This window comes from Herpailurus yagouaroundi, unplaced genomic scaffold, assembly GCF_014898765.1.
Source record: "Herpailurus yagouaroundi ecotype Mexico unplaced genomic scaffold, PumYag 28, whole genome shotgun sequence".
Taxonomy (NCBI): domain Eukaryota; kingdom Metazoa; phylum Chordata; class Mammalia; order Carnivora; family Felidae; genus Herpailurus; species Herpailurus yagouaroundi.
The window spans coordinates 46,632,625-46,657,496 of record NW_024412376.1 but is presented as its reverse complement, the minus strand read 5'-3'; the positions used below and the strand labels follow the sequence as shown (position 1 = coordinate 46,657,496).

Genomic DNA, 24,872 nt, shown 5'->3' with positions numbered 1-24,872 from the left:
TTAATTTTTTTTAATTTATTTTTTTTAATGTTTATTTATTTTTGAGACAGAGAGAGACAGAGCATCAACGGGGGAGGGTCAGAGAGAGAGAGGGAGACACAGAATCTGAAACAGGCTCCAGGCTCTGAGCTGTCCACACAGAGCCCAACGCGGGGCTTGAACTCACGGACTGTGAGATCATGACCTGAGCCGAAGTCGGACGCTTAACCGACTGAGCCACCCAGGTGCCCCTATTTTTCTTTTTAAAAATGCTCTCAGTGCCCTTTACAATAGCCTGGCTAACAGAGGGCTGATGTTTATTTATTTCAGAATACGAGAAGTATTAATGAGTGAATCCATGTGTAAAGGTGCACTGAAGGTGAAACATTATACAGTATTTTATGATAACTTTTTGTCAGCTTGAATCAAATATAACTGACATAAACTCATGCATTGTAAGTGCAGAATTCAGAGTTTTAGCAAATTTGTAGAGTTGTGCAGTCCTGACTATAATCCAGTTTCAGAACATTTCCATCACCTTAAACAAATCTCTCCCTTGAATGCAAATGACCATTTGCATTCAAACCCCAATCCCACTGTCAGCCCCAGGAAACCACTGATCTATTTCCTGTCTCTGCAGATTTTACTTTTTTACATATTTCATATAAACAGAATTATGTAATATATAGTCTTTTGTGTCTAGCATTTTCATTTAGCATAATGACTTTGAAGTTATTATGTCGTAGCATGTATCAGCAGATTATTCCTTTTTATTCCTTTTTATAGCATTCTATTGTATAGATATACCACATTTTGTCTATGTACGCACAAGTTGACGGATACTTGGATTACTTCATGATTTGGACTATTATGAATAATGCTGCTATCAACATTCATGCATTAGCTGTTGTGTGGACATATGGTTTCATTTTCTCTTTGGTACATACCTAAAAGTCATATAGTAATTTTAGGTTCAACTTTTTAAGAAACTGCCAAACTGTTTCCAAAGTGGCAGCACAACTTTATATGCCCACCAGCAATGTATGAGGGTTCCAGGTTTCTCACATCCTTGTGAACACTTGTCTGATTTTTGATTATGATGGTTTCCACTATGATGAAGCGGTATCCACTTGGGGCTTTAATTTGCATTCTCCTAGTGACTAATGATATTGAATATGTTTCCATATGCATATAAACCACTCATATATCTTACCTGGCAAAAAATCTATTCAAACTGTTTGCCCATTTTTAAATTAGGATTTTTTTCTCATAATTATTGAGTTGTAAGAATCTTTATACATTCTGGATGCAAGTCTTTTATCAGATATATGATTTGTATATATTGTCTCCCAATCTGTGGCTTGTCTTTTCATTTACTTAGTGATATTTTTGATCCTTAAAAGTTTATAATTTTGATTAAATTCTATCAAATTGTTTATTTTATGAATCTACAATTTGGGGTCCTATCTAAGAACTCTTTCCTGAACCCAACTTAGAAATATTTTCTCAAATAGTTTTACAAATAGTTTTAGCTCCTACATTTAGACCTATGATCCATTATGAGATAACTTTTGTGTGTGACGTAAATTGGGTTCTAAATTATTTTTTCTGCATATGGATAACCAATTGTCACAGCACATTTTTTGAAAAGACTCTCCATTCTCCATTGAGTGGCTTTAGCACTTTTGTCAAAAATCAATTGAACAGTTTACATCTGGGCTCTAAATTCTGTTCCATTGATCTAGATGTGTATACTTATTCCAGTACCACAAAGTCTTGATTATTGTGGTTTCATATTAAGTCTTGAAATCAGAAAGTGTAAGTCTTCTTTTGTCCTTCTTTTGCAAAATTGTTTTTGGAATTTTGGTTCCTTTGCATTTCCATACAAATTTTAGGTTTAGCTTGCCAATTTCTGCACAAAAGACTACTGGGATTTAGACAGCAATTGGACTGAATCTATAGATCAATTTGTGGAGAATTGCCATCGAAACAATACTGAGTATCCTAATCTGGGAACACGGACTGTCTTTTCTGTTTATTGGATCTTATTAATTTCTCTAAGCACGATTTTGTGTGTTCTGTATACAATTCTTAGAGTACTTCGTTAAATTTGGTCCGATGTAATTATTTTTTGACGTTATTGTGAATGACATTGTTATGTGTATCACCACTGCTTCCAACAACTTTTCAGGAGTGTGCTTTTTTCTGCTCTCCAGTCCAAATAAAGTCAGCCCCCTCTAGTAGTGAAACCACTGGTCTTCTCAGATTGTGTCACCGCAGTAAAACTGTGCTGACCCAACTGCCCAGCTGGCTTGGATGGGAGCAACTCCAGGCAAGAGAGCCAACAGACACCAATGGTCTTAACCAATGTCCACTAGTTTTTCATCAATAAGTACTTTTGAGTTTGTGTGCACATTTATTTCCTTAGTCTCAAGATGGTCATTTTAGACAATTCTGTCCAATTGCAGTGCTCCTGTTAGGAGAGAGGATTTGCCAAGTTGCTCACTTTGCTGTTCTAAGAGTTCCACTGACATCTGTTTCGTAACTTTTGAATTTAGGCACAGCCTGCACATTCCCTCAGAAAAAGCATATACTCTGCCTATACCAAATGGCCTGGTAAGCTTTCCATATTAATTGTGATAGAAGTATCAGTTTCCCACTTTTGATAATAATCTCCATAGTAATATAGAGTGGTACTGTTTTCCAGGTGTGTGTATGAACAATTTTATTCTTCTTTATTCCAATGCATGGAAAATTAAGCATGAGTTCACAGATGAAATATTTAGCTTTATGAGGATATTTTTTCTTTATGTATAAGAAATAGTCACCTTTCATTCAATCATGTATCTCTGAGCATCCTTCATACAAAGTTTAAAATAACTATTATATATTTACTATAGACAAGAAAACAAGGTTAATTTTTTTTTTATGTTTACTTATTTTGAGAGAGAAATAGAGAGCACACACAAGTGGACAGGGGAAGAGAGAAGGAGAGGCAGAATCTCCAGCAGGCTGCACACTATCAGTGCAGAGCCCGATGCAGGGCTTGAACTTAAGAACCATGAGATCATGACCTGAGCTCGGATCAAGAGTCAGGTGCTTAACTGACTGAGCCACCCAGGTGCCCCAAGAAAGCAAGTTTAGTTTGAACTTTTCTACCTACTTTCTTCTCCATCTCTCTCCAGTATGAAAAGGGCCTTCTCTTTAGTATGTTCACATTTTTCCTTGTGATCTAAGAATGTTTCAAATTTCAAATATCCTCATGCAGCATTTAAAAGTGCTAATTTCCAAATGGTTACAATCTGGTGGACCCCAACTGAAATGATTTACCAAAGGATATAATTCTTCTGTTGGAGGTCTATTCCACACATCATCATTTTTCTTAACTATTTCTGATATTCTGCCCATCATACACTGACCTTCAAAGCTATTTATTTAAAACCATTCTCAGAAATTTGAGTCTGTGAGTGAATTGTCAAAAATAATTAAGAAAAATGGCGGTATATGCCCCATGACACAGAAATAGATCCTTTCTAAAATGTTGCTGCTTTTAACAGAATTTAATAAGAAGTCATTTTAGGAATTACGATGCTATTAACCAAATGATTCCAGCAAAAGTAAAAACATGTAGAGCTTTGGAATAGATAGTAATAAAGAGAAAATGCTCTTCTGATGCCTGCTATTCTTTTGAATTCCTCATATTTCCTGGAGGAACACTACAAGGCTCACCTCACTACCGGACAATTGATAAACATTCACGAGACTTCTGAGAGTTTTTCAAGATCTTCCCCTCTTACATCCCCTAACTTATTTTGCACAAAAAAGGAAAAAAGAACAAGAGAAAAGTTTCCCAACCAAACCTTAATTCTCCTTGGCTCCTTTGTCAGGAGTTAACACAAATATCTAACAAAGCTTGGTCTCAAGGAAATAGGCACCACTTACCGCCTTCCTGTTATAACTGGCAAGACATCATTGGACTTGGCTTCGATTATTTTAAATGCAACTTTCTTCAAATCTGAAATGCCAACAGCCATGTCCTCTAGCATTCCGATTTCATCACCTACACAAGGGAGAAGGAGCATTGTTACAAATATACTATTTGAAGAAAATGTCATTTGGTATTACACCTCCCTGCTGGGATTTGTTCTAGCATTTTAGTGAATGAGTTTCTGAGTGCAGTGAATTTATTCTAAACACTTTTCCTCAGAGGCTGAAGGCTTTCACCAGTGAAATAAAAACCATTTCAGTGGACTCCAGCAGTCCAAGTACCCTTTGAGGGAAAGAAGAATGTGTACATTTGGTGGAAGGCTATCGGGAAGTTTTAACTCCTTTATGAAACAGAGGATCATGCAGATCTCTTTCCATTGGCAGGACTGATATTTGATTTTTCTAGAAATAATAGAGATGTTTGAATTTTAGACTTGATATTTGATTTTTCTAGAAATAATAGAGATGTTTGAATTTTAGACTACTGACCCAGGCTCACACTAGTTTTATTTCTCAGCACACTAACAAAGAAAGCCTAAGAAGGAGGAAATTGAGTTAGAGTCCAGATCAACACTATCCAACTCAAATACAATGCAGGCCACATATACAATTTTAAATTTCCTGGGGGTTATGTTTTTAAAAGAGTAAGATTTACAAAGGTGAAATTAATATTAATAATATGTTTTACTCTAACCCAATATACCCAATGTATCATTTAGTTATAAATCAATATAAAATTATTAATTATTAATATAAAACTAGTTTTTACTAGTCTTGGAAATCTGGTGTGCCTGTCTAGCACATATTGATTTGGACTAGACACGTTTCAAGTGCTCAATAGCCACACCAGGCTATGTATTGAATAGTGTAGTTCTAGACATTAGAGAGTTGGGACTTTAAAAATCCAGTCATTGAAACTCCGTTGGCAAAGAGCCTTTTATATTAAAAAAGCCAGATGGTTGTTCAGGACTCCACTATGAAATAATCTATAATTCCATTTTCAAAACATAATGAGGATAAGAGTACAGTTACAAGGTGAATGAATGCACAGAACAGAAAGTTACATTATTTCTGTAATGCCTGATGTCATAAATGTTTATTTCTCATTTTTAAGTTTTACTGCAGAATCTATGGATCAACTATCCTTATGAATAAGAATACGATTTTAACATGTACCAAAGCAATACTCACTATATGTACTTAGCAGTCCTTCATATTGCACTATCAACCCCACTGTGTGAAGCTGCTGCAGGAAGCCAGGGTCATGCAAACTTGTATGTAATTTGATGATAAAACCACAAACCAATCCAGCAAGCTAAAAAAAAGTCATTGAAGACATTTGGGTCAGCAAACTTTAATTGAAAAATATTTAAGATTTTTGAGGCATCACAGATTTAATTAAAAATTTTCAAGTATGTGAAACATCCATGAAATAGTGGGAGACACGGACAGTTGGGTTAAAATATTCCCTTTGCCTGGAATGTTTAGAAAGAGAGGTTTCTGTCTCCTTTCCTCCATATGTATGTCTATAAAACTCAGTTGTAGGTGTGGAGGCGGAAGGGAGAAGAAAGGCCCCCAGGACAGCTCCTGTGATGGAGACCAGCCTTGGTGTCATGAGATAGGCCTGGGGGTAGGTAAAGAAAGTGGTCCTGCCAAACCCTGCCTTTAAGCATTACTTCCCTGCAAACTTATTTTATAAGCAAACCAAACAAAAAGATCATTATGAGGCCTTGTCCTGGGATTCCTTAGGGAGCTGTATAAATAAAAGGGAGGTTGCAAACAGATCCCTTTTGCCAGCCCCAGCTGCCACCTGCTGTGGAAGGCAGCCGCCCCTTTCCTTCCAGCCTGTACTGTGTGGAGACCCCAGGGAGTAATACCATGACAGGATGGGCAACCTGTTCTTCACGGACTGTCTGCGCCATGAAACAGAATGTACAATTCAGAGACTTGGCCATCTCTTTGCAGAAATAAATACTTAAGATCTCATAAGCTGTTTCCATTCAGTTCATGTTTATTATGAACAAGAAAACCTCATACCAAAAATTTAAGTAAAGAATCTCTTTAAAAATGAAACTACAAAAAGAAGACCTCTTCTGTCACCAAGGATAACATTTAGCCACCCAGCATTGCACTATGCTCACAACAAAAAGAGGCATCTACCGCTTGGCTGAAGACGATGTCCCTTCTCAGAGTCAGCATCAAGCACTGGGGCAAGCTGTATGCAAGTTCCTGAAGGAGCACGAATGTCAAGGACTGCTTGGCTCGGTTCACCACTTCTCCCATGCAGTCCTTCAGGGTGAGGATGAGGGGATACAACTGTTCATACCAGTCCTCTGTGGGGAGGAAGGGGGTGTAAGAACAGCAGGATAGGTGAAGGTCTTGGAGAATAGAACCAATTTATTATTCTACAGTCAAGTTACACATATCATTAAGGATTCACAATGATTAGAAGAGCTCTGATACAAATCTCTCCTCTGAAATCCAGGTGTCAATAACCAGCCACATGTTGGATCTCTCTGCTGGGTGTATTGAATATATTTACAGTAGAACTCCTCTCCACCCTACTCACCTCCAGTCTGTACTGCCTGGATCCTAGTGGATGAGGCCATCAGACTCTTTCTATGCTGGAAACAAATTTTCCTAGACTTCTTCTTCTATAGTTTTCACATTTGTTGGGACATTGAATAGTTCTACCACTGTAATAACCCACCAGACATTCACTTACCCCTTGCCCTCTGCCTTCATCATTTCTCAATCTTCTCTGGATCAGTCACTTCCCTCTCCCTCTGATCACATCCTATTTGAACGCTTTTTCAATAGTGTCACTGGAGGGGACTTTCTAATCAGTTTCAATTCCATCCCATCCCTCACTCCCTCACCGCCCTACTTTAAACATTTTAAAAACACTAAAGAATTCAGAATAAAGTCCAAAAGCATAAAAGACCCTGCATTATCTGATCTCTGCTACTTGTCCAGCCTCACCTCTCAGAACATCCTCACTCGCAGTCGTGAGTCCCAGGTGAACTGAACAATGTTCCCAATTTTCCCAAACCTGCCATGCTCTTTCATTTTAGTGTGTGTGCAAATCCTAACTCCAGTCCTGGAACACACTCCCTCTACCTGTCTCCCTGATAAATACTTTATCTTCTCTGCAGACTTAATTTAGGATTTTTGTCTTCTAGGAAGTATGGATCCCCCCCCCCCCCCCCATTTACTGAAGTTTGGGTAGAGATTAATTCCTTTTTTTTTTTATTCCCACAGTTCCTTGTTTTTAATGTTCTAGAGTTATCCACACACTGTTTGCTCTACAAGAAAGGGAGCTCACTGACAGTAAGGAACTTATATTTTAATCACTGAGCCTAGCATAGAATCTAAAATTCAATCGTTTTAATTGAATGAGTATAGTTATAATAAATATGCCAAACGTTTTTAAAGATATAGACAAGAATGAAAAAATCAAGTTTTTGACAATTCAAATAGGTTTTTTTCAAATCAGGATACAAAACTGAAACCAATTGTGCTTTTTGTATGTCTAGATACCAAACATGTTTCAATTCTATAATTATGACATTGGCACATTATATAGAAATGAGTTATATTTTAGTTTATTTGGAAATCAAGGCCCTGATAAATGTCAAATACTATACATTCCAGATTGCATGACATTCCATTAACATATAAATAAATTAATAGTAGCATGACAATGATATCTAATAGAAATGTATATATGCTGAAAAATTCATTATAAGTCAGGATCTGACTTGCTATGATCTTCTTAGCAAAAAAGTGTAAACTTCACCGTGAATGATGTAAGTGGTCAATAACCAGTTAAGACCTTGGAAGAGTTACAGGGAATGATAAAAAGAATCGTAATCACCATTGTACCATATCTACTGTCAGTTATTTTATGTTGTGTTGTAATAAACTAGATGAAATAAACTAAAATGCTTGAAAGAATAATTAGTGACCCCCACTTAATAAAAAGCTGTGCTCTTGTTAATACTTAATGTAAATGCTTATGTGAAGCTATAATGCAAAATACATTAGGAACATTATGAGTTATTATTCGAAAATATTGTAGAATTAAGTGTTATGATAGGAATAAAAAAACACTAGAGAAGGGAAATCCAATTAAGGCTTATTAAGTCTGTAATCATTTAATGAAGGACTCACCTGTGGGCAGCCTTTGGTGAAATACGAACAGTGGTTCATTTTAAACAAGCATTGGCTAATAGTGATTTTTATGTCATTATTACATGTAAAAGGGCGTGTGAATGGGCATCAGACTTATTTTCAGGATAAAAGATACATCAGTAGATATCAAAAAGGGATGCTCCTTAGTCCTATTTTTTTATATTTACATTCTTTATCTCCCATTCTCTCCCGCCCTCTTATTATTCTCAATATGAATGTTTAGACTGATAACATACATATATACACTAGGAAGACAAATATTTCAATAAACCGATGTAGATTTCCATCTTAAAAGATAACAGGCGGCAAAATGATTTTGTTTTGTGCTTAAGTCCTAGAGATCAGCTTCTACTGAAGAATCTCAAACACAAAATAAAGCTTGTGTGCAGTAGGTGGCGCTGCCTTATTAGGCTGAAGCAGAAGTACTGTGTCACTATTCCATTCAAGCCCCTGATTTGTACCGCTTTATACATAGTGTGCGTATTGGTTTAGGCACCTTGTATCATACTATCTTGTGTCAAATGGTCAGTGACTTGGTCAAGGGTGTGATATGCTCTTCCTCATTAGAAAATGGAAAATTAACTTAAGGGTATACACTTACTTCTCTTGAAAGACATTAAGTGACAGCTGAAATTTAAATATAGCTCTGTTTTTCTTGAAGATCTTTTTTTGCAAATTTCTTCATCATTTCCTTACTCGCTTCTAAACCTATCCTCACACTTACTTAACCAGTTGATTCTTACTCATAAATTGTAATCATATACTAACAAAATGGAGTCTGATTTCTAGTCTTAATAGAATTAAACTGAAAACATGGAAAAAAATACACTGATATTCTAAACCTAGGAGCATGTTAACAATAGTCTCCATTTACTATAATTATATATACGTTTTTAGCTAAAATTTAAAGAAAATGACAGTATAATAAAACATTAATTATAAATAAGAAAAATGCAAGTTTGTGAGGAAGGTAGCATGTTTTAAAGATTACAGTAGCCAGCTTCCAATAGAAAAGCATGAATGAGAAAGCTAAAATTCTATTTTGTTTTCTGGAAAAGAAACAATTTAAGTTCACCAGATAAAGGAAAAACTGCACTGGCAAATGCAAATTGCAATGACTAAACGTTTTGGTCCCTGTTAATATTCACTCACTGTAAATCTCAGGTTCTCAAATAAACACAATGGTGTATGACAGGCAAAAGAAAGGCTGGAGTCAGTTCACAAATGGCCTTTTTGCTCCAATGAGCATTCCAAATCATTTTCACAAAGGAACAGCAAATGCTTTAGTTTTCTCTTCGAAAATATTTTTGGGAAAAGGAAGAAGCTACAGGTCTTGACCGTCTTCAGATCACTGTCACTTCCCCTCTCCTTCCTGCCTCTCCTTACTTCACAATTTGTGTGGTGCTCACTTTGTTCTCGTGAGAAAGCCATGTTCTGTCAGAGATGAAGATGATGTTCATTTTGCACTATCTAGTCAAAATCAGAAGTCCTGAAATGCACAATCCACTTTTCTGAGTTTAATTTCTTCAAATTTCAACTAAGATTTTATACAACACAACACACACACACACACACACACACACACACACACAGGATACACCCAATGAAGCTAGGAAGCTAGGGGCTCACCACTCTATAGTCACGGCACCAACTCCTCTCTGGGAGCTAACCGGCTCAGCAGGCACTTAAGTGCCCACATCCTCGATTCTATCCCCTGGGCTCCTTTCAGTGACAGAGGAAAATATAAAGAGAATGTTTTAGTGTCTCTATAAAAACTTGCTGAAACTCCTTAACCCTGTGACCAACAAGCAGAGTCTTTCCTCAGGAAAACATAAAATGCATGTGGCTTAGCCGAGCTTTTCCTGAGCTTTGTGAAGTGTGCTGGAAGCCATCCAAGCAGAGCCTGTTTTCCAGCCCTTTCCTTGCTTCTATAACATATTCAAGTGACGCTCAGTGAAGGATTCAAAGAACGACTGCGAGGTGCCCCCCTCACCTCCTCCATACGCCATCTATTTCCTGTACAGGATGTTCACGTCCTCTGAGCTCAATGGCTCTTATGTTACTCAGGAGGAAAATAAAAGAGCCAAATAGCTACCAACTGTAGCAGAGCATAATGCTTTCTTTCCAATTTCTGAGTCATTTTCTTCTCAGGTACTTGGTTTTCTTTGCTCATTTAAAATAATTAACTTCACACAAGCTTGTTGCCATTGTTATTTTTGTTATCACAACTTTTCAGACATAGAGGAAAAGAAAAGCTAAAAGATTGCATGCCCATTAAACTTTATGCAAAGAGATAAGAGAAGAAATGATCCCAGCTTTTAGGATTCACCTCAGTTAAGAAGATGATGAACTGTGAAGCTAAGCAATTAGAATAGCCTCTAAGGAGGGTGATAAAATCCCCAAGGTTGTGAGAACAGAGACCAAACTCCTAGCCAACAGGGCTTTTATACTATACTCAAACTCAGGGAGCACAGGATCCACAATGGGTTTGTAGTTGGAGGCGAGGGTGGGAGATTTCACGATCCCTGCTCAGAGTCTTTATGGCTTTTGATGGACCTGTGTCCTACCTCACCCCAGATATAGCTACCTATGTGCCCCTCTGAGTGAAGGCCTTCTTTCCGGCACAATGCTACAATGGGAACATCATAGCTTGGAGGGGTCAACCAAAGGCTTCCCCTCCAGACACTTTATAGCTAAACTCCTTTGTATGAGTATAATACATGGGGCCAACGTTGGTAATAGATCCTGGACACCAGCCCACATGAAGCCTCCAAATATCTGGACATACCCCAGGATATAGCCTAATCAGATAATGGCTGAATAATCCGGAGAAGAAAAGCACCTGCTAAGGCCTGGTTGCCTAGAATGCCTTCCTCAGCCACTCAGAATGTGCCCTGAACCTTCCTAAGCCCTTGTCCATCTTTATCATCTATCTCTTGGTCCAGGAACCAAAAAATCAATCTGTATTTATATCACTTTAACAAATGCTAACCTGCCTTCCTTTTATCACTTTCCCTCCTTTCTTCACTGCCATCATGAGAAACACAGTCATTTGTTAGACAGGTAGAACCTTTTGGATGTGAGGTCCTATGGGTGACACTTATATTTATAACTCATGACCCCTACAAGGAAAAGTAAGAGGTGCAAAGTAATATCTACCATATAAGGGAGTTGGATAAGTGCTATAAAAATTGGGACCGTGACAAAACAAGTTTAGAAGAATTAAGAGTTTAGAGGCAATGCAGTTCATCTTTGGTGAGATCATATTCATTCATGGTTGTGTTATTTGCTGAACGTTTGAAGGCAGTCTTGTATGAAGGAGTTCAGGGAAGCTGAATGGAACACTCATAAAGCAAAGCTTTGTAGGAACAGCCTGGGAGAAGTGAATGGTTTGATGATGTCAAGTCCCATAGACAGATGCCATAAACTGATTGAAGTTGCCATGCGGGGATTGGAAGGGAGGAGAGGAGGGGCTGACATTACTGACAGACTTGGACAAGGCAAGAGTACAGTGGAAATAAATGTTGAGCCTGAAGCCATGGGAGGAAGGGAAAAACAATAAAAAGCTTAGTGGGCAGTCATCATAGCTGGGATAGAAGACAGGTAAGTAGGGGTGGGGAGGGAAACAGGAGGGTACAGAGTATGTGAGCAGAGAGCCAAAAGCTAAGAAGTAAGACCAAATCTAGAAATAATGGGTATCAGGCAGGGCAAATGGAAACAGGGTTTATGGTAACCTTGGGGGAAACGTTGCACAGAGAGCAGTCTATGTCTTCTGAGCAGTCTAACGGCCCCAGGGGGATTCACACAAAGGACAGACACGAATCTTAAAATGTGATCATCATAGTGTCCACTGAACTATGATCCAAGGGAAGCGACTGATCTTGGCACCTTCCAGATGTATTAGAAATGAGTGTACTGCTCAACTTGAAACAAGCTGCTAGAAGAACAAAGGCAACCTTTTCTTGTGTCAAGGGAACTTTGTTTGTTTAAATCCTGCCAGCCTGAGAACACAGTGTCATAAAACTCTCCAATCTTGCTCTTAGAAAAATAGCGAAGGAAATGCATCAACCGATATCCTGGTTAAATTTCTCATTTTGTAGCACAGAGTTGAAAGCCTTAAGTAAATTCTGCTAAGACAGTTTCCAGGACCTAAATCCATTAATCAAACAAGCTCTGTATTTGTTGTAGCACAAAAGTTTTGAATTGGGGGTTGTGATGAGCCTGGAGGAGTCTCATATCCATTGGGCTTATTTTGCCTTGTGGCCTTAAAAACACCTGTATCCTCAGGACTCTGGCCTACAAATATGCTGAACATTTCAGAATAAGCTGTATAGGTCATAGATTATTGAACAACCTGAAGTCACCAATACATCTGCACCAGATAGCTCCTGTAATTTAAATTTTGTGTAGTATCTAAGACTGAGAAAAAAGGAGTAGATATTGAGTTGACTGAAGAATGATCCAGAGAAGGGAAAAGGAGAGGCATTTCTATCCTGAAGTGAACCAGGTACTGTAGGAGCTTTCTAGTAAACTCCAAAGCCATTGGAATATAGTGCACCATTTTAAAAAATTCCTTTACAAAGTATCAAAGCCTCACGTAAATAGATTTAACTCATAAGTGCAGAGAAAGTAGGTAAGTAACCAAACATAATGTAAACAATACTACTCTCAAGCCATTCCATTCAATAATCATATGCCCCAAGGTTCCCACATGGGAAATATGAGTCTTTATCGATCTCAGTTTTGTTTTGGATGTGAGCATCACCAGATTTATGATAAATTTAAGTAATTTTAAGTAAGTGCAATTTTTGAATATGCAGTAATTCTTAATTTCTGCCTAAGGTACCATTCCATTGTAAAGCTTTAAGAGATATCTACAGGATTGATTTTCAAAAAGTTATCTCTCAATACCACTAATGCTTTTTCCTGGAAAGAATAGAAGCAGTGAAGCATAGTGGTCAGGAGATCAGGCTCTCAACTGAGACCACTGGGGACGGAAGCCAGGCTCTGCCACTGGACTGGGCTTGATAGTGACAAGTAATTCACCTTTCTACTTTTTCATTTATTAAATATGTAGAATTATTCCTATGCATGTTACAAGAATTAAATAATACAGGCAATATTTTTAAGTTTCCAGCACATACTAAGAAACCCCAAGATGTTAGCTACGATCTTAAAAAATTAATACAATCATAAAGTAATTTTTATATGTGACCCATTGTCTGCCTGCCTACTAACATTTGTTGCTTATGCTCTTCCTTCTCTCCTATTTCTGAGGATGAACTGTTTGTTCCCCAGCTAAGATGAACCAGCTCCTCTATCTGTACACCAGATCTCATCTCCTATCCCTTACTTAAAAGTATCACTCAAGAGGGGGCGCCTGGGTGGCGCAGTCGGTTAAGCGTCCGACTTCAGCCAGGTCACGATCTCGCGGTCCATGAGTTCGAGCCCCGCGTCAGGCTCTGGGCTGATGGCTCAGAGCCTGGAGCCTGTTTCCGATTCTGTGTCTCCCTCTCTCTCTGCCCCTCCTCCGTTCATGCTCTGTCTCTCTCTGTCCCAAAAATAAATAAACGTTGAAAAAAAATTAAAAAAAAAAGTATCACTCAAGAAATTCTCTCCCCTTTCCCCTACATCATCAATATTTCCCTTGTTACTAGAGATTCCCATCAGCACATACACATGCTGTTGTGTTCCCATCTTTAAAAAAACAACCCCGTCTCGACCCTACCTCCTTCTACAGCTTCCACCCTCTTTCTCTTCTTCCTTTCATGATGACACTTCTCAAAAAGTTGTCTATACATGCTGTCTCCAGTTCCTTTTCTTTCTCTTCCTTTTAACCACTCCACTTGCATTTACTCCTTATCCACTCTAGTGAATTGTCATCACTGTCACCAGTGACTTCTATGCTGATAAATCCAAAGTCACTTAGTCCTCATTCCACTTGACCTTTGGCAGCATTAGGCATGCTGAAAACTCCCTCCTGGAGTTTCTCACCCCGGATTTCAGGATATCATACTCTCCTGGTATCCTCCCGCCTTACTGGCCATTCCTTATCCCACTCTGTTGCTGGTTCATCCACTTCTTTTTGACCCATTCATATGGGAACATCCCCAGGGTAATCTGCACATTAGCTTCCTTTCCTCTGAACACTCAACCCTTTGTTGACATTTTTCAGTTCCATGGTTTTAAGTACCATTTATGTGTTGACAATTACCATATTTGTACCTTTTTTTATTAAGTTTTAAAATTTTAATTCTAGTATAGTTAACATACAGTCTTATGTTTCGGTGTACCGTATAGTGATTCACTCAGTGCTCATCATGATAAATGTACTCTTTATACAAATTTATATCTTTAACCTGAACCTCTCTCTTGAACCCAGATTCTTGTATCTAACTGCATACTTGATATGTCCACGTAAACTGGCATTTTCCAAACAAGCTCCTATTCACCACAAACCCTGTTCTACCCAGTCTTCCCCAACCAGTACAGGACCACCCCATCTTTCCAGCTGCTTGTGCTAAAAATATTGAATCATTCTCAACTCCTCCTTTTCTTTTTTTTTTATTTTAAAACAAAATTTTTTTTAACGTTTATTTATTTTTGAGACAGAGAGAGACAGAGCATGAACGGGGGAGGGTCAGAGAGAGAGGGAGACACAGAATCCGAAACAGGCTCCAGGCTCTGAGCGGGTCAGCACAGAGCACGACGCGGGGCTTGAACTCACGGACCGCGAGATCATGACCTGAGCCGAAGTCGGCCGCCCAACCGACTGAGCCACCCAGGCACCCCTCAACTCCTCCTTTTCATTCATTCTCTCACCCAAACCATCAGAAAAGCCTGTCAACACTACCTTCAAAATAAGTACAGAGTCCAACCACTTTTCATCATCTCCACTGCTACCTTCTTCTTGATCCAAGCCACTAACATGTCTCACCTATATAATTACATTAGCCTTCCAACTTATCTATACCTGGTTCTATCTTTCCCATCTATAGTCTAATCTCAACATTACAGCCTAGGTGTTAAAATCTGTGTCATATTAGGTTAATCCCTGGCTCAAAAACTCTCTGATTGCTCTTATTTTTCTCAGAGTAAAAGTCAAAGTCAATCCAAAGGCTTTACATGATCCTTTCTCTAAGTTACCTGTATAAATTCATCTTCTACTTTCTTCCCTCCTCTTTCTCTGTTCAAACCAAACTGGAATTTTTGCTGTTTTCTGATCATGGCAGGGCCACTACTGTCTCAAGTCTTTTGTAGTAGTTGTTTTCTGTGTCCAATATATCCTTCCCCTAGATGTCCACATGGCTCTATCTTTTTCTTCTTGTGTCTTTGTTCTAATATCAACTTCTCAATAAAGCCATTGGCCACTCCCCTTAAACTTCAATTCTGCCCTCTAACAATATTCCAAAACCCTCTTATTTGCTTCATATTTTTCCACATCATTTGCCACCATTAATATCTTGTGTAATACCTTTATTTATTATGTTTTAATGTCTCTCTGGTACAAACATATGGGAGGGCAGATGTTTTGACTGTTTCGTTTATTGTTATATCTTCATTGTCTAGAATAGTGCCTGGCACATAGTAGGTACTCAATTAAAATATGTTGAATGAATGAAAGAAAAAAATCACTTTAAATAATGTGGCACCTTTATTCTCATACATTAGAACTGGCAGAGACCTTCAAAACTTGGCAGATGACCTTTATTTTACCCACAAAGTAAGGCCCAAAGAATGTAAGTTATCTGTCAAAGGTTATAGCCAAATAAGTAAATTGAGAACTTGCCAAGAATCTTGGAGCTGAGTCAAGTGTTGTTTTGTTACATTGTAATTCATTGCATAACTTTTAAGGGGCACATTAGTTTTCTGATAGGATATTTGAAAATTTCATAATGTACAATTATTATTGAAATCCTAATTTTATAATACAAATATCTGTGGTATATTTTATTTTTTATTGTTTTTTTTTAGCTAGTAAGTGTATTTTAAAAGCCTTTTTTACCTGTTAACTTATGAGTTTTTAAAAGCCTGATTCATTGATGCTTCTTTCCCAATGTAATACTAATCATTTATGTGTAGAAATTCATGAAATTCATGAATATTAATATTTAAGCCCTTTGATGAAAATGATGCTTTGTGCTTGTATCCTTGCACTTTACAAAATAAAATACATGTTTCATATTATAAATCCACTGAAATAATTATCTAATGTTGAGTATAAGTTCTGATGATTTTCATGTATGTACGCATAAACATGCACACATGTTGATGATATTCACTTGATAATATAAAATTTACCTGCGTAAGCATTTCTTGTCAGGTAGCAGTTATAGATCAAGGTGACCAGGCTTTTATTTCATAATGTTGGCCTCTATGAGTTTCCAAGAATTATGTTAGGTTCTGGAGATTCAAGAGCAAATCACAAATACTTGGCATATTTTCTCACAGAGCCAAGTCTAGTAGAGGAGATGACATTTAAAACAGCATCTCAATAAACCAGAGATTCAGAGGCTGCAAAATAGTGGCCCATGGGCCAGTCGTATTTGGCCTTCAAAGGTATTTTATTTGGCCTTCCTCATATTTTAACAATTCTTCCAACTCAAATATTGACCTTTAAAGAATTTTAATGTTTCATATAAAAATTCAGATTTACTTGAAAAATCAGAAGATATGGCACCTGTAGGTTCAGATTCCTTTGTGAGAATGATTGGCTGGATCTGAGTGGTGGCCCTTTTTTGAAGGATATATACTTCCTAGTTTGTCCCAGTGTCCAACCATCCAATTCATTTGACTCATTCATGTTACCCTATATGACAGCTGAGGGCCTTTGTACTTGAAACCCTTGTAGAAAGTATGGCTGCAGAGAAAGACAGATACCATATGTTTTCACTCATATGTGGATCATGAGAAACTTACCAGAAGACCATGGGGGAGGGGAAGGAAAAAAAAAAGAGGTTAGAGAGGGAGGGAGCCAAAACATAAGAGACTCTTAAAAACTGAGAACAAACTGAGAGTTGATGGGGGGGGGGGTGGAAGGGAGAGGAAAGTGGGTGATAGGCATTGAGGAGGGCAACTGTTGGGATGAGCGCTGGGTGTTGTATGGAGACCAATTTGGCAATAAATTTCATATTGAAAAAAAAAAAGAAAGTATGGCTGCATAATTTGCAGAATTCAATGAAAAAATTAAAATGTGAGAGACCCCTGTTCAAAGAGAGTAAACAACCTTTCTCCTTTCTTCCTCAGTGGTATCTTTCTCAACCTGTCATGGTTGAGATTTTACTTACTCTTTTATGTCATACTCCCTTGGGCATGGTGACACATGTATGCAGAGTCTCAAAGGTTTCCATCCTGACCCTAACTATCTCCACACCTGCACCCAGGCCCCTTGGTAGGTGAGAATGGGGTCAGAAAGAGGTCACCGGGTTAGGAGAAGGATTAGGGAACTGGGCAGGCATTGGAGAACATGGGAGGCAGAACTGTAGGTGAATCAAATCTAAAGTTCCAGGCATGGCTTCCATTGCCCTATTGGACTTTATTTAAAACACAAAGATAAATTTTTAAGAAGGCAAGATGGTGACTACAGAGCATTAAACCCAGAGCATATGGCCCTGCTGTGTTGGTGACCCTGTGCACTTGCAATGATCCCATGCTCATAAAACCAGCTCTGGCCTGAAGGACCAGAGAAGGTTCCTCAGAGGATGTGAAGTTTGAGATTGTGGAAAAGATATGGGCAAACCTTTGAAGGCCTGGCAGTGAAAAGTACAAAGTGAGGTCTCAAGAGAGTCCAGTGTGACTAGATTATGAAGGATGAGGTAAGATGAGGTGGAAGAAAATGACAAAGCATTATGAAGTGGCAAGTGTGGGTCTTGGAATTTAGGGCTTTGAAAGGGCAGGAAAAATTTCAGCAAACAAGTATTAGATATGGCTGATATTTAACCATAAAGTAAGTCCATATGCAGAACTGCTCTTAAGATCTAAGGATTTCTTGCCAACAGTTATTCTGAGGACTCAGATTCTTTTTGACAAATTCAATCAGGAATCATTTTGCCTGGATTTGTATCCTTGCTCAAATACCTACCAGTTCTGTGATCTTTTAAGTATTGCTTAAGTTCTTCATCTATAAAATGGGGGTAAAAATAGAACCTCCCCTACAAGCTTATTGTAAGGCAGAGGCAAGAATGTAAAGGCTTAGCAAGTGCGTGTCACATAAATATGAATGAAAGAAGGTTTAACAAGGTAATGTGATTATTTTCTCTCTTGATACCTTTGTTTGGTACCCAAGTTGCATGTGATTTTTACCCACCTGTGCTTCCTATTCCTCAGGTGAAGGCAATCTCTATGACCCACACCTCTGTAGTATGGATTTCCTTAATATTTTTCTCTTCCTTGTGTTCACACTTTATTTAGTTTCATCTATCTACCTGGTAATGACTCTTAAATGCATATTTCCTCTTCTAAGTCTTTTATCTTGTATATTCTATCCTTGGAAAATCTCTGTGTATCTTCTTTTATTTTTATTCATTTTTAATTTTTTGCATTATTTTATTTTTGAGAGAGAGAGAGAGAGCAGGGGAGGGGCAGAGAGAGAGGGAGACACAGAGTCCGTAGCAGGCTCCAAGCTCCGAGCTGTCAGCACAGAGCCTGACATGGGATTTGAACCCATGAATGGTGAGATCATGACCTGAGCTGAAATCAGATGCTTAACTGACTGAGCCACCCAGGTGCCCCTCCGTGTATCTTCTTTTAAATGCTATTTGCTCACCCAAGATACTGTAAGAGCAAGGTTATGACAGCATGACACAGGGTAGATGCTCAACACATATATACTGAATTAATGAAAGTATCTTCTTTATTTTCCAGCTAACACAAATTTAGTGTGTCTCTTCCATAAACTTAATGACATGAACTATTTTATGCATAATTGTGTTAATTAATTAATGGTTCTAATCCTTAAGTATTTCAAATTTATTAGGCAGACAACTACTCTGGCCAACCAAAGATAAAATATAGGAAAGAGGGGCACCTGGGGGGCTCATTCGGTTAAGCATCCTACTTCAGCTCGGATCATGATCTCATGGTTCATGGGTATGAACCCTGCTGTCATCTCAGAACTCACTTTGGATCCTCTGTCTCCCATTCTCTCTGCCCTTCCCCCTTTCAGACACACACACACTCTCTCTCTCTCTCTCTCTCTCTCTCTCTCTCTCAAAATAAATGAATAAGCATTTAAGTATACACACGCACACACACACACACATATGAAAGAAGTTTGCTAAAAAAAGTGATTTGCTAAAATCCTAGATTTGTCCCTCTTTGGAGGTTGTGGTACATTTTTTTCAGATGACTAATCTTTGGCATTAGGAAGCCATTGATAATTAGTGATAAATTACTGACAAATTCTTGGTAGTTACCAAACAATTGGGTTAACTGGAGGCAGGCAAAGATGAAGTAAAAGGCCTGGAGAAAAAGTGAATTCTCAGATCCCACTAGGAAACGTGAAATGCACCTTGTAAGCTAAGAGAAAATTAGGAAGCAGGAAAGGACATGTGTATCAGTGAGTGTAAAACTGTAATCAGTAGTAAGTAAACTAATTCTGTGATCTGCATGGATGTTTACCTCCTTTGTATGAGGAAGCAGTGATGACATGAAGCCAGCATGGGCTCGATGAGAAAAGTCACATCATAGGAACTTCATCTCCTTTTTGACAGGACTTACAGCTGGGCATATTAGAAAAAAGTTTTCAGAGACATAGAGTGTTTGGCCTTTCACAGGACATTTCATGGTAACCTTGTAGAAGACAGAGAAATGCAGGCATGCAACAACATGAACGGGAGAATATATCGCTGCTTGAACACACGTCCCTAAACAGTAGTGATTAATAAGTGTACTTCAATGCATACACACACACACACACACACACACACACACACACACACATTTAGTGATGTGCCTCAAGGGTCTGTATTTATTTCTGTCTTGCCATCATTTTTATGTTTTACTTGTGTGAATGAACAGAAAATAGTTGTGAAATGTGAATAAAATAAACCTGAGTTGGACAGCAGATATGACGGATGAGAGAAATAGGTCTTTATTAGAGTATATTCAAAAGTGCGGCATCCTGCAGTCATGGGTTTGCACATCCATCTCTTCAGAAGAATTGAGATAGACCGTGTCTTAATCTCCTTGTGCCCCTAGTATTTCATAATGTCTAGCACACAGTGGTGCTTAAAAACTACTTGAATCTTGAAAGCCTGAAGGATACATAAAATTTACCGAGGTTTTTGGATATCATTGGACGCAGTAGTAAAATGCAGCTGTCAAAACAGTTAATGTGAACTTAGATATCATTAATAGAAAAATAGTATCTGAAAGTAGGAAAGTGGTCCTCCTGTGTTACTCTGTGTTGGATGCTATTCCTTTGAAAAATGACCAAGGAGTGGCAATGCAAAAAGGACATGAGGGTTGCTTTCAGGTAAGTTAGACTATAATGTGGAAAAAGGAAAGTAGATTTGTTCTGTTTGTTATACAGAATTAGACCTGGGCCGGTGGGTAAAATTAAAGGGAACATATTTAGATCAACATCTGGAGTATGCCATTCTAGAAAATAAAAAATGGTTTTCTATCAGTGGAGATGTGTACCACAGGCTACGTGAAAACTGGCAGAGATGCTATGCGTAAGCTTCTTAACACAATTTAGGAGGTTTAATTACATAATCTTTAAGGGCACATTAAAATCCAAGATTCTAATATTCACTGATTTTATCTGTGAGTCTTCAAGTAGTTACAAAATTAAAGGCATGTGGTCCCATGCATACAGTGGATGCTTATAGATGCTTACAGTATGTTTAAGTTGGGGCGCCTGGGTGGTTCAGTCGGTTAAGCATCCGACTCTTGGTTTTGCCTCAGGTCATGATCTCACAGTTTTGTGAGTTCAAGCCCCACAGTGGGAGCTTGCTTGGGATTCTCTCTCTCTCCCTCTCTCTCTGTCACCTCCCCACTCATGCTATCTCTGTCTCTCTAAAAATAAATAAATAAAATAAAAAAATAAGCATGTTAAAATGTAGGGAAGTACACAAAAATCTTGTTCATTAAGAAAAGCTATGAATATATATAAGCCATGTAGGTTTGGAAAGGTATTCTATTATTCATGTTCAGAATAGTAGAGAATGTTTTGCTTCTCTCAACACTATTTATATTAGCTCTGAAAAGAAATTTATGAAGTAAGATATATTGCAAAATCCTGGATCTAAAATAAACAAAAACCCTTTAAACCTCCAGATTTAAAACATTATTAAATAAATACACTGCAAAAGAAAAATGCACAACTTGAAACAATATCTGCAGGTTATAAACATTTAAAAATGGGAAAAGGTAGCAACAAATCAGAGGACCATCTGTTTAAACGATATGTATATATGTATATGTACATATACATCATGATATGTATACATGATATGTATATATGTATACGTACATATATATCATGATGTATATGTACATATACATATATGTACATCATGTACATCATGATGTGTATACATATACATATATACATATACACATACCAGCAAAACAAACATGAGTTACAGCTAAAATGTAAAAATAAAAGATGGTGATGAAGAGAGGGAAATATGTCATAGGGTTAACTTACCCTATGAGATTTCAAAATATATCTGAATATAAAACACAATAGTCAAAAACATATGAACAGAAGAAAAATTCCAGAAATTGATGAAAAATATATGCAGAACGTAATATAGAAAGAAAAAAAAAACCAGAACAATAATAAATGATGTGGTAACAAATGCCTAACAGTATTTATGACATCACACATTTCAGTAAATTCTGGATGACTCAATCATTTACTGAATCAATTCATTTATTAATCATAAAAAGAAAAGAATGAAATGTTTTTTCCACCCCAGTGAGGAGCTGGGGATAAAACTGGGGCTGTTGAAGAAATGGATTTTACTACAAAAAATAATAGTTTGAAGTACAGAATTAAGCTATATGATGTCAAACATCACTAATAACTAGATAAATTACAATAAGTTACAAATACAGTTATAATAAATTGCAAATTACAATATGATGTTTTTCACCCAATGTAGCATGAGATCAGGGAAGGCTGTAGTTAAAAGGGTGCTTGTAGATACTGCTGGTGAGAGTTTCTGTTGCTAAAGAGATACCTACCCACACACACTTGGTTTCTACATGCCATTTTCTAATAGAAGAAACCAGAGTTCCCTGGAAAATGGCTGAACCTAAGGCTGGGGCAGGGAAAATACAAATGAACCTAGAATACCTCATGGTGCCAGAGGGTAGGGGAGTGAGTGAGTAAAGGAAAGTAAGAGAGTCAGTATGAAAGAAAACAAGGGAGGAACTAGTCTGTGCGCAGAGGAACATGTCAGAAGGCCACTGAAACCAACCTGAAAGAACTCCTAACGGCTAACTCCAGACAAGTTTGAGCCTGAAATAAATATTATAATATTATTAGATTATAAGCTAAATGATAAAATAAGCATTCATGAGTCCACACTGATATATATAGAATTGTATAAATGAATACATGGGAGAGAAGGGATAACTCTTCCTTATAAAATAATTCCACTTCCAGCAATCTAACTTAGGGGGAAATATAGAAGATGTAGTTGAAAACTTAAATGCTCAAAGATGCTTTATGTGTTAATATAATAATGATTACATTTCTAAAATAGTGGTTTCTCTTTTGATGAATTAGTTTAGTGTCATAATCACATTTTTAGAAATGTTTCTCAAGAAATATTCATGATATAATAATAAGCAGGATATCAAGAAGTGCCTCTGTATTTACAATGCGTACTCCAGTTTGCTTACTGTGTGTGTGTGTGTGTGTGTGTGTGTGTGTGTGTGTGTAAACATAGGATATGTTCCAAATGTTTATGTCTGATTGAAATAAAATAAAAATTATACATAATCCTATTTGTTGTTCTTTGCAAATTTTCTAATTTATTATTTTTCTAATAAAATTTAAAACTACATATAAATTGGAGGTACATAAAATTAGTGAATGTGTATCTCAAATATCTGTATGTGAAATAATTTTGAGGCTAGTGTAGGTAAATGCATTACTTTAAGTTGTTTGCTTTATATTAGTTCAAAAAACCACCATTAATTTCTCTATTGCATTGCTTTATGTGACAAAAGCCAGGGTAGAAACTAAAAATACTTTTTTCCTACCTTAACAGGAAGACTATAATGACAACAAGAAGTATTTTATTAATATATTATTATTATTGTTATATAATAAAGGTATATTATTATTACATAATTGATTGGGCTAATCAATCACAGTCCAACTATGCAGTGCATCCATAAGTATTTTAAGTAAACTTGAGCACAGATTTATCTGTAAGACATCTATTTATACGTGTTAAGCGTCTTTTTTTATGTAGCACTATCCTCTGCAAAACATGCACTCTATTTGCAATTGTGTAACATGTTAAATGTAAACAAAAGATTTAACTTTGAAATTATTTGATGATACTGTATTAAATCATTATCAGACTAAAGTATATATTTTATTTTACACATTTAAAGTATCTTATTTCCTAAAATGTTTATAACATAAAAAAGTATGGATGAAGTAAATATGGATAATAAGTTAAAGATAAAATCATTTAGAGGGCACGATGTTGTAATTTGACTCTAACCTTTCACAGACCCAATCAATGTGAGTTCTACATTGAGGGCAACTTCTATCTGGTGTTAGATTATACCCAAAGAATACTTCACATTCAAATGAAAGTGATTCATCTAGTCTTACCAAATATTTATCTGCCAAATATCTTTACTTCTGAAAATGTAATTTTGATCACACAGACATAATCTTCTGATAAAATACAAGATATGGAATATATATATATGTATATATACATATACATATATATATATATATATATATATACACATATATATATATATATAATTTCAAATAATTTAGAACTCCGTTCTTATCAATGAGATGTTTCAGGGAATATCAAAACACATGTGGCAGAATTCAGTATCCCGCATCTTATTTCTAGTAAAAAAAAGTATTATGCCTAGGGGCATCTGGGTGGCTCAGTCGGTTCAGCATCCAACTTGGACTCAGGTCACGATCTCACGGTTTGTGAGTTCGGGCCCCACATCAGGCTCTGTGCTGACAGCTCAGAGCCTGAAGCCTACCTCAGATTCTGTGTCTCCCTCTCTCTCTACCCTTCCCCTGATCACGTTCTCTGTCTCTCTCAAAAATAAAAAAATATTAAAAAAATAAAAAAAAATAACAAAAATATTATGCCTTGAAACCCATCAATGGACAGAACAAGTCACTAAAATTGATTATACTTCTCACCTCATTTTCTGGAGCGCGGTATAGTGTCTGGCTTACAATTGATAGTCAATAAATGTTCAATTAAAGAAAATGGAAGTATACTACGTCTTTATGACGTAAGTTATGACATGCTGTCATTTTGATTCATGTAAAAGTTATGGAACTGACATGAATCTAACTGATATTAGATCCATTAACTAATAAAACTGATATTATTTAAAAAATAAAATCCCCATATATAGTTAAAACAAGTAGGTATGAACATAAAGAACATTGGTATAAACTTTCCCTTGTGTGAATCTTCTACTGAGGATGAAGACCATCGACAGTAAGAAAACTTTAGAAAGCCACAGTTTAC

At 37.0% G+C, this 24,872-nt stretch overlaps 1 protein-coding gene across 9 annotated transcripts in view; it reads right to left on the bottom strand.

The window, feature by feature from the left end:
- Positions 1 to 24,872, bottom strand: part of INPP4B (inositol polyphosphate-4-phosphatase type II B) — a 789,997-nt gene that overhangs the window by 84,858 nt on the left and 680,267 nt on the right. For all 9 annotated transcript variants that reach the window (XM_040473200.1, XM_040473128.1, XM_040473146.1 and 6 more), the window contains 3 exons: positions 6,127 to 6,299; positions 5,158 to 5,281; positions 3,922 to 4,039 (listed from right to left, as the gene is read on the bottom strand). In XM_040473200.1, the coding sequence (XP_040329134.1) occupies positions 3,922 to 4,039; positions 5,158 to 5,281; positions 6,127 to 6,299 (415 nt within the window). The remainder of the gene's footprint in view (positions 1 to 3,921; positions 4,040 to 5,157; positions 5,282 to 6,126; positions 6,300 to 24,872) is intronic.